The sequence below is a fragment of the Rhipicephalus microplus genome, chromosome X (genome assembly GCF_043290135.1).
Source record: "Rhipicephalus microplus isolate Deutch F79 chromosome X, USDA_Rmic, whole genome shotgun sequence".
Lineage (NCBI taxonomy): Eukaryota > Metazoa > Arthropoda > Arachnida > Ixodida > Ixodidae > Rhipicephalus > Rhipicephalus microplus.
Window position 1 is genome coordinate 426,891,504 of NC_134710.1, and position 11,093 is coordinate 426,902,596.

The 11,093-nt window shown below is 49.0% G+C and overlaps 1 protein-coding gene across 1 annotated transcript; it reads right to left on the minus strand.

The window, feature by feature from the left end:
• Positions 1-6,225: 6,225 nt before the first annotated feature.
• On the minus strand, positions 6,226-10,846 carry LOC142776548 (uncharacterized). Its single transcript, XM_075880413.1, has 2 exons — positions 9,669-10,846; positions 6,226-9,587 (listed from the first exon to the last, which is right to left on the minus strand). Exons 1-2 carry the CDS (start codon positions 9,881-9,883, stop codon positions 7,367-7,369), a joined length of 2,436 nt encoding a protein of 811 aa, XP_075736528.1. The 5' UTR covers positions 9,884-10,846; the 3' UTR covers positions 6,226-7,366.
• Between the last annotated feature and the right edge of the window lie 247 nt (positions 10,847-11,093).

An 11,093-nucleotide genomic window follows, 5' to 3' on the forward strand; every position in this document is an offset into this window, starting at 1 on the left:
TCTGCCGCCTGTTGTCGTTGATGGCGACAGAGATAAGACCCAGCGAGTTGTAGCAGTAAAGATGCTAGTCATTCCCCTATTCTATGGCAACGAATCGTTCAACGCATCAGAAAAAAAAAATGTTGTCCGACTGCACCGGACATTTTGAAAAGGCAGCCAAACATAATCTTTTTTTTTTCTTTCTTGTGATGGCTGGTTGTTTGTTTGCCTTGCGACATAGAGAAGAAACCAGGATTATGCGGGCGCGGCGACTACGTCAAGCAAAATTAAGAACCGCTGTGCCTCTCTAAAGCAATGTAACCATAGGTAGGCCTTATAAAGCATTGTTCTTGTAAAACCTAATTAGGTTTGCATAACTAAGCTAATGAAACCATACTGTAATAAACCCTTATTAGGCGGAGCTCAGATTCTTGTATGCCAATAGTTGTGCTGAGAAAAACAAGGTAAGATGTGTTGAGCAGTCTAGTACTAATTAAGAGTCAATCTAACTAACACTAACTTGGTTAACTAGCTGATTGCTTAGGTTAACCTAAGATGCAACGTAATCAAGACCAAGCCCATATGAAGATTAGGCCGATTGCTTATTTACACAAAAAAAGGGTACTTGGTGCTGCAATTGTGAAGCAATTCTCAATGAAACCCAATCGATACCTAGCCAATACTCGTTAATCGCAATGTGATCGCGTGAAAATTTTGTGCATGAGCGTGTGAACAAACGTGTGCCTAGTCAAGCCAGCAGACAAGCCAGTGCCGACAACCTTTGCTACGCCCCAGCCTTGGACGACTCGATGAAAGCTGAGCAAATTTTTTTTACCATGTAGAAAGGCTCGGCCGATGGCAGATCTTGAAGTGGTCGGAATACATTTAATGACTGAGCAGTTCAATGGTAGCATTTTCGCAATTTTGAGATCTAGGTTACTTTAGCTTGTAGCATAAACTCATTTGTCATCACCGCGGTTTTCGAGATGTTTCTACTACTTGGCCTTTTTTGGCTGCACAGAAAGCGGTTATACTTTTATAATAGTTGTTGGGGGCTTGGCGTACAAAAACGTAATATGAGTGTGAGAGATACCGTAGCGGAGGGCTCGATAGTTCGACGATGTGTGGTTAACGTGCTTCTAAATCTGAGCACACGGGATTCTCCCAGATTGCGTCAGTCAAAATGTGGCCACCACTTCTGAGGATCGGTTCTGCGAACTAACTTGGTGTTATTTTAACATATGGGTTAATGTAGAAAGTACGGCTGCGGCGGTCGCATTTTCGATGAAGGCGCAAATGCTTGAGGCCCTTGTGCTTAGTTTTAGGCACACATTAAAAAACCTCAGGTGGTCTAAATGATCGAAACAATTCACTGAAGTGTCTCGCGTAATCATACGTTTGTTTTGGGAGCTTACATTATTATTATTATTATTATTATTATTATTATTATTATTATTATTATTATTATTATTATTATTATTATTACAATTATTATTATTAATTTTTTCTTCTCATTTCACACGACGTCATTATACAATTTGGCGCACTACATGAGGTGCTCATCGACTGAAGGAGGTGTGTTTCTGCCAGATGTCAAGCTATTCAAGGTAAATGCAAGGTCCTTCACTGGGCCCGCACATCTGAACATCATGAAATGGTTTCACAGAAATGTTTTTTTTTTTTGTACACCAGGTGGTTTGCTGCAATGTACGTCCCTTCTGATTACTAAGACTGGGACTGTGTGATTCGATTCGTGTAAGCGTTTATGTGCATGCACTTATGAAAAGATGCTTTTATGATTGACATATCATGGCATAAAAAGTATATCATGCCACATCAGTGGTATGTCAATCATGGCATGAAAACAAGGTATTATTCCAGTCATTGCTTTCGATGCAAGACCTCATTACTGATGACATAGCAGTAATAACATTATCTACATGTCATGACATGTTTTATATTTTATCGCTAGAACTAACACTGGTTGGCCGACTGTTGGTTAGTATGTGTAATGGTGCCCTGCACGGAGGGCCAACATTACGTCTGTCTAAAAATCACCATATAAACATCGCATTATAATCGACAAAAAACGTACCATATAGTTGCATCTCTTCGCTGTCTGCATCGCGTAACCCAATTCTTACAGTGCGTGGGATCTGCCGCCACTTTCTTCAAAATATTAACGAGGCAAGACCTCTTCCATGATCATGCAGGCACATCTGTTTGCAAGGTATGGGCTATCTTTAACACTCTCTCTTGTCTTGCGATTTCCTTTCCACGACACTGCGCCATGCTCCCGTACGATTTGCAGAAATAAGTAAGCGTCGTCCCTGCGACTTCAAATCCCTGTCAGGGACAGCACAAAACGTGTTTTCTGTTAACGTCCATGGACTTTAACAGAAAACACAATATCTAAGATATCATATGTTTTGCCCATTGCAAGCCATAAAATGCTAGAGCCGGTTGATCCGCACGTATCTGTGTTTGTTTATTGCTGAATTGTGCAAACATAAATGCACTGTCTTGTGTTAAAAGCCGTGTTTAGGTTGTGTAAAAATCGATTCTGCCAATTGCACTTGGTGTAGTGAAATGGCGTGTGAGTAAATTTAGCTGTCCGTAGCTCACATGCAAGCATATCTAATTTAATTTCGGATGCAATTATTTAGGTGGTAAAATAAAAACAGGCTCTAGAAGTTTACTTGCGTCTGTAGATCCGCATGAGAGAACATCCTCCGCGTATATATGTCCTTCTGCGTTCCCTAAAATTCGGAGCTCCTTAACTACTGTGACGTTGGAAGCCAGCGTCTTACGGCTGTTCGTTGTGCCGCAGCGGCTGCGCGACATCTTCGTGTCCACTCGCGCATCTGGGCGCGTTGGCGCTCCTTGCATTCCCGCTCTTCGTTCGAGAGAACGGCACGCGTCCGTCCCATGAGCACTTCAAGGGGCCCCAAACAACCTCTAAACAAGAGCGAGTGCGATATTTGCTACTGGCTTTTCCTTTTTTTTTCTGCGCCCTTGGTGACGTCATAGGGGTACAAGCTCTCGATTCGTCCAAACATGAGTGGTATGAGTTGTCCGCCATGATGAATCAGTGGCCAAGGTACTCGGCTGTCTGACCTGAAGGTCGCGGGTTCAATCTCGGCCGCAGTGGTCGAGTTTTGATGGAGGCGAAGTGGTAGAGGCCCGTGTACTGCGCGATGTCAGGGCACGCCAACGAATGCCAGATAGTCCAGCTTTCCGGAGCCCTCCACTACAGCGTCTCTTATAATCATATCGTGGTTTGGTGAATTCAAACCCCAAATAATATTATTATTATTAGGGGTATGAGTATGCGTATTTTATTACGCTTCGCCTTCCTGTTTTGTATCACTCGGCTGTCGTGTTTGATCAACCGATCTCACTTCGCTTAGGCCGTTTCCAAGTGCGCAAGGGGAGGTAACAGCATGTATAGCCGAAAAATGCAATATCCTGATAGGCCCACGCGTTTTGTGAAGAGCTCAGTGGCGAGGAGGCGGTAACACCTGTGGAAAGTGTCGTGAAGGCGGGAAGAAACCAATTATACTTTTCTTCGAACGCATAGTGGTTTAGGGGTCCTTTGAAACTGGCGACATCAGTGCGAGTGCGATCTCTACACTTTTAGTCAGGTGCCGGATAACGAACGGCATATAGATGGTGCGCTCCTGCGTACTGACTAAAATCTTGTCTATAGGGAGCCCAGCAATAAAAAAAAAAATCGGCGTGACAGCCGTGTGGCGCGGAAGTAACGCATACAGCTGGTAAGAGCAGGCGCAAGAAGGAAAAAAAGAAAAAAATTGAGAGCCGCCGTCCCTGTCGCGCCAGCCTGGCGCCAGGAGCCGGCATTAACTTACGCAGAACCATTCAGCCGCAAGTGTGAGCGCGAAAAAAAAAAGAGAAGACAAACAGTGTACTGCTGTGAGGATAATATAAAAATCCCCATTTTCTAAAGAGCAATTGCATGCAGTAACAATAAAGATTTTGAGGTTCGTTCTGCACCATTTCTTGACCTTAACTGCACACGGACATTCGCCAAAGAGATGTGCCGATGCATTATTTATTTGGAGGGAGACCGACCTGTCCGTCGCCAATTTGTGTACGTCATACTTGACCTTGGCGCGCGTTTCGGCATTCAATTGAACAGCGGTGTGATGCTGAATAAAGAAAAAAGTAGGTACTCCCCATAAATAAGGTCAGTTAAAGACTGAAAATGAGTAAAACCCCTCCATATAGCGAAATAATGCGCATAAATTTTAATTGAAGAAATAAGTAATCGTCGAAATGCTTAAAAGGCGCTGCTGCCCCAGCGTTCAGCTCGCGGCAGTTAGCGCGTACGAAATGCAAATGTCCGAGTAGGCACGCTAAAATACCCATACAACGTTTACGTGCGAAAGCGCATTGTCTTCAAACAGCTGAGAATAGGCTGCTGTCACTGACACAAGTCAGCGAAATTTCTCACAGCCCACGCACGTGCGCGAAACATACGCAGGTTTCGACAGCCGAGTACAGTCTCCTCCGCGAATTTCGGTGAGCGTAACACCCGCAGTTTAAGGGGAAGCACTGAAACGACACACAAACACACGTTAATCTTTCTTGCAGAACGGCGCACCATGAACCGAATTCGGAGCCGAAAGCGCTCACCATGGTTGTCTGCATGGAGTTCATGAAGCCCTACAAACTATTCGCTGATTAAATGCATGCATATGGCACAAACACAGTTGAAGGTTCCGTCGACGATTTGCAAAATGCCACTTGGTATATAGATATATACCCCCGCAAAAAGACTCGCCTTCATGCGGTAATGCTGTAGTGAAATGGGTAAGACATCTGCTTCACGAGCTTTGGGTTCCAAATTTGATGCCAGAGCTGTGTGCGCTTTGCATGATAACCTCGAAGATGTAGGTGATTGTGATACTAACGGTTTTCTAATTCACTGTAGTCAAAATATCCGCCGCATTCGAGAAACCACTCTCAAAAACGTGGAATAATGTTTTCTTTTCACCACCGCATCAGGGCCGGGCCGCCTACGGAAATGTCACGCCTAATCACCAGCCGTATCTTGCCAGAAAAGTTTGAGCGAAAATCATGGCTAATCTTAGTCCCGGCTATTCTGAAGGCCCTAAGTAGACATAGTCTTTTACAACTTGAAGTGCACTATTACCTATCTCGAAGTGCTGCTCTTTTCCGAGGTTGTTGTACATTACTTTCGTTTTCTGCAGATTAATTTTAAGACCCACCTTTCTGCTCTCCTTGTCTAACTCCGTAATCATGAGTTGCAATACGTCCCCTGAGTTACTCAGCAATGCAATGTCATTCGGCTCCACGGTGATAACCGTGGAGCCGAACCATGAGATTGACGCAACTAGGAGAATAAGAATGGGGTGGAGCACATTTGGCAAGCACTCTCAAACTATGACAGGTAGATTGCCATTATCCCCCAAGAGGAAGGTATATAAAAGCTGCATCTTTCCGGTACTTAGCTACGGAGCAGAAACCTGGAGACTTACAAAGAGGGTTCAGCTTAAATTGAGGATGACGCAGCGAGTAATGTAAAAAAAATGGTAGGTGTAACTTTAAGAGACAAGAAGAGAGCTGAGTGGATTAGGGAACAAATGGGGGTGAAGGATATCATAGTTGAAATCAAGAAGAGGAAATGGACATGGGCAGGGCATGTAGCGCGTAGACGGGATAACCGCTGGTCATTAAGGGTAACTGACTGGATTCCCAGAAAAGGCAAGCGGGTTAGGGGGAGACAGAAGGTTGGGTGGGCAGATGAGATTAAGAAGTTTGCGGGTATAAATTGGCAGCAGCAAGCCCAGGACCGGGTTAACTGGCCGAACATAGAAGAGGCCTTTGTCCGGCAGTGGACTTAGTCAGGCTGATGATGATGATGATTCTGAAGGCCACTTCGAATTGGGTCGGTTTCTCTGGGACACGGCTACGGAGCCGCGTAGAAGCGGCGATAATTTGACTTGATTTCCTGCCTGCAGGCGTGTTGTGTAGTGTTGCGAAGCGCCGGGCCTATCCCGCCGCTGACCTCCACTGTTGAGAAACGGCGGACCGATCCCGCCGAAGCCACCACTGTTGCGAAAGACGGCGACGCCGACGCGGTCCCGGAGGCGCCACCGCTTTCGACCCCGCCGGGAAGGTCACCAGCCGTTTGGTAGCGTATGTTTCTCAGCTCGCGACTGCTTCTGCGCAGAGCTGAAGAGACGAGCGGACGAGACGACGGTGAGTTAAACAAGGTTTATGTACAGCATATATACAGAGGCGTTACAATTTCGGCACTGGGGCCGGCAGAGACTCGAAGAGCCGAGCTCCTCTCTCTAACACATAGGTCAGCCTTTCGCCTAAAACCGCTGATCGCGACACGCCGCAGGGCTTCTTTTATTTACACCGGGCCCAACTAAAATGTCCAATCAGAAGCGCCGCTGGTCTTCAGAGCAGGCTCCTCCAATGGGGTTCGCCGCGCGATGCGTCAGGCCACCAGACATGAGGACGCCGGCTCGCTGTCACGTGCGACGCTGACTCAATGCACGTGGGCCACAGATGCGCCGCGCGTGTTCACGCCGTGGAGTTGTTCGCGCCCGGCGGGCTGCGGGCTGCGGGCTGGCCTTGACCCAGATTGCCTGTTTCAGAGGCACGGACGTTTGACGAGGACTCGCTGGCATAACAGCACCCCCGCCGCCAGACAATGCACCGGAAAGACGAGCTGCTTCCACGGGGCTCGGATGTCAGGTGCGCTCGTTCGCCAGGTCCCTCCAGGTTCGCCTCCAGGGCCATGGGGAGAATACAGCTCCAGACTGTTCCGGGAACACATCCCATCATTGACGACGGATCCCCGCTCCACTGGCTTGTCGCCACAACTTGCTGGCCAACTTCGCTCGTCTCTTCTGACCATTTTCGGTTTCAGCACTTGTCGATGGTTCTGCAACTTGCTAAGAACGGTTCGACAACAGACAACACACGACACAAGCAAGTGCCCTCGGTCACCCGACAGAACACCAGACAAAGTATAGTACAACATATACCTATCTACGTGTCTATCGGAATTTTGTTCCCTCTACATCAAGAGGCACATGTGGGACAAAAGACCCTTAAAATGACAACTCAATTTTTTTGTTTCCACGTACAACAACGTAACGAATTAGAATACCACAAAGTTGGCCCCTTGAGATCACTCTGAACGAGAGCGCTCAGCCCAGGTCGTGATGAGGTCAAAATTTTGCCCCGAATCGCCAACGAGAAACCGAAAGGTTGAGAAGGTACTAACTAAACGCACTGCTCAATGCACCTGCATTAACGTTTACCTTTCCCTTTTTTTTTTCTTTAGCGAACGTCAAAGTTGCGCTGTGGAGCAACATGCTCCACCTTAGTAACCGGCCACTTTTAGGCGACGATACCTATGCGGCACCAAGAGCGGCTCACACTTTCGACGTTGCACAGGGGAACAACGATACGGCTTGCTACGGATTGACTCCTCACCGCTTAGCTCGATATCGTGTTCGATCACCCTCATGTTTCCGGGGCAGTCCGAAAACACGTCTTCAAACTCGGAACCAATCTTTCTCAGGTCCTCTTTCTCAGGTCCTCCTTCACTTAAGCTAGGCTCTAGGTTTATCTGCTCCCAAATTACTTTCGATCTCCCTTCGATCACCTCACTAGAACTCAAATTTTCTGCTTCCTCTTCCACTGAAGCCTTCAACAGCTGATTTACGACCGCTTGATGTTGAACGTATGGTTTCATCAAGTTGTAAATTTTGTCCGGCCGCCTTCCTAATTTCACTTCATAATTTGTATCGCAAGGCTTCGATAATACTTTGACGGGCCCTTCCCAATCAACCTCAAGCTTGTTCCTTTTGGGTGGCTGCAGCCGCATTACCTGATTATCAACTTCAAAAGCGCGCTTCTTCCCCGATTTCTCGTAGTGCTCCTTCGACAGCACTTTTGCCGCGTTTTTCTGGCTTTCCACTCGCGCTTCAATTTGGCTTTCCACTAGCGCTTCAATCGAGAGATCCTCACGCTGCCCTCGAATGAGCGTCTCTCGATCAACTCTCGGCAGCTCGCTCCAACTTTCCGCTACAGGCGAGAGCGTTGCAACCCTCTCGCTCTGACTCAATGGCGCCACGTCGTCTCCCCCAGCGCATACTGCGCCGGCCGCTCCCGCGACGGGCCGCTCGCGTGACTGCTCACATGACTCATGCGGAAAATTTCCTTTCTGGGGTTCCGTCGACCCGCCGACAAGGTCACTTGAGAGTTCACCGCATGGAACCAAGTCAAGCTTCCGCGCAAGCTTTCGCGCTTGCGATCGCGTGGGAGCCATGCACGCTAAGTTGGGGAAGAACGATTTGCCCTGCTCTTTGAGAAGCTGCTCCGAGTTGTTGGAGAAAAGATAAGAAAAACGACCATTCAGCGCGGCAGACACAGCCGCTTCGGTGCAAAGCTTACCGAACGGGCCTTCAATGACAACGGTGGCGATTGGTAAGCGAACACTCTGCTCCTCGGCGACTTGCCTGATCCACGCGCATTCTCCTGTGAAGTCATCCGGAGACACCAATGAAGGATGGACAACGTCCATGGTTGCCGCTGAGTCTCTAAGTGCTCGGCACGTTTTCTCATTGACCCTAATTTCTTGGAGATACGGCTCCAACAACCGCATGTTTTTTTCTGATTCTCGGATCGTTGCGAAGGCAAACTTTTCCTGACAGTTTCTCGCGATGTGCCCTTCCTTTTTACAGTTGTAGCAGATTAGCGGCTTCCGTTTGTTTTCCGGTTCTAATGCCTGTGTGGTAGAAACCTCACTCGATTTCTCCGCTTCTGTTTGCCCTTCCCCTACACTGTCCTTCGTAAGAGACGGGTCCTTCTTGAAATTACGGTGCGGAGCGGGTTTCCGTTGATCAGGTTTCCTTGAAAAGCCCTCTTTTCTTTCATCCTTTTCAACGCGCACTGCCCTGCTATGCAACTTTCGGCGAGTATAATACTCCTCAGCTAACTCAGCTGCCTTATTTAACTGTACTTCCCCAAGTCTGTCCTGCAGCCAAAGTTTAACATCCTCCTCGATGCAGCGGTAGAATTGCTCCAATGCAACGCATTCCACCACTTTATCGCGGTCGTCATAAACACCTTCGCCCTTGAGCCATTCGATCAAATCGGCTTTAAGACGAAACGCGAAGTCAACGTGTGACTCATTCCCCTTTTTAGCATACCGGAACCTTTGCCTGAAAGCCTCGGGTGACAACTTATAACGTCTCAAGAGCACTTCCTTAACCTCGTCATAGCTCTCAAACGCTTCCCTCGACAAGCAAGTTATCGCGTCGGACACTTCGCCGGGAAGAAGAGCTAGCAGGTTCCGCGCCCAAAGAGACTGCTCCAAAGCATTTCGCTCACAGACGTGTTCAAACTTGACGAGATACTTCGCCATGTCCTCGCCTACTACGAACGGTGGCAGTTGGTCCCGAATTCTGAAACCGCTGACCTGAATCGTCGGAGAAGCTACGCTAGGCGCCTGCGAACACTGTAGGATTGCCAATTCTAGTCGTTTCAACTCTAGGCGCTCTTGTCTCTCGGCCTCCTCGCGCTCGCGAGCTTCTCGCCTTTCTTCACGTTCGCGAGCTTCGCGCCTTTCTTCACGTTCGCGAGCTTCGCGCCTTTCAGCCTCTTCACGAGCTTCTCGCCTTTCAGCCTCCTCACGTTCGCGAGCTTCTACTTCTCGCCTTTCAGCCTCCTCACGGCGTGCTTTAATATCCACCCAGGCCTCATCGACTTCCTCAGCCGACACTCCCTCATCCTTCATGATCTCAAGGATCGCTTGCTTTCGTTTCGCACGGCCCAAAGTAATGCCGAGTTCCTCACAAATTTCGATGAGTTCCTTCACTTTAAGGTTCTCCATCGTTCACACTAGCCTCTTGCTGTTTGCCCCTGTTAACAATTTACTTGCCGTACCCACTATAAGTCAACTAGCAAGACGCGCAAGCAACTTTTCACTCTCCCGTGTTTACCCCCTCCGCATTAACTTTGGTTTCAAAGCACTTCGACTTTGCTTGAAACGATCAAAGCTCACTCTAATGCTTCACACAGCCCTTCTCTAAACTACTACAACCTGAGCTAGAGTAGTCTGGTGAACTGAGGGGAAAACATCAGGCACTCACCGCATCGATGTCGCTGACGCCGGCCGATCCCGCAGCTGCCAACCACTGTTGCGAAGCCACCTCCGAAATCCCACCGCTGCCACCACTGTTGAGAAACGCCGGGCCTATCCCGCCGCTGACCTCCACTGTTGAGAAACGGCGGACCGATCCCGCCGAAGCCACCACTGTTGCGAAAGACGGCGACGCCGACGCGGTCCCGGAGGCGCCACCGCTTTCGACCCCGCCGGGAAGGTCACCAGCCGTTTGGTAGCGTATGTTTCTCAGCTCGCGACTGCTTCTGCGCAGAGCTGAAGAGACGAGCGGACGAGACGACGGTGAGTTAAACAAGGTTTATGTACAGCATATATACAGAGGCGTTACAATTTCGGCACTGGGGCCGGCAGAGACTCGAAGAGCCGAGCTCCTCTCTCTAACACATAGGTCAGCCTTTCGCCTAAAACCGCTGATCGCGACACGCCGCAGGGCTTCTTTTATTTACACCGGGCCCAACTAAAATGTCCAATCAGAAGCGCCGCTGGTCTTCAGAGCAGGCTCCTCCAATGGGGTTCGCCGCGCGATGCGTCAGGCCACCAGACATGAGGACGCCGGCTCGCTGTCACGTGCGACGCTGACTCAATGCACGTGGGCCACAGATGCGCCGCGCGTGTTCACGCCGTGGAGTTGTTCGCGCCCGGCGGGCTGCGGGCTGCGGGCTGGCCTTGACCCAGATTGCCTGTTTCAGAGGCACGGACGTTTGACGAGGACTCGCTGGCATAACAGTAGCCAGGATTTGACTAAGAGTGTACGCCGCGAGACAATGGGACACAGCGATTAGTGGGAAGTGGCGCCACCGAGCATATGCCACACTTTGAAAGAGGCATTACCGGTGGCAAAGGGGGAAGGGGTGCCGAAAATCATATTTGTTCCAGACGTTGTCCACGTACGTGATCCGCCAGATGTCCGACGTGTAGT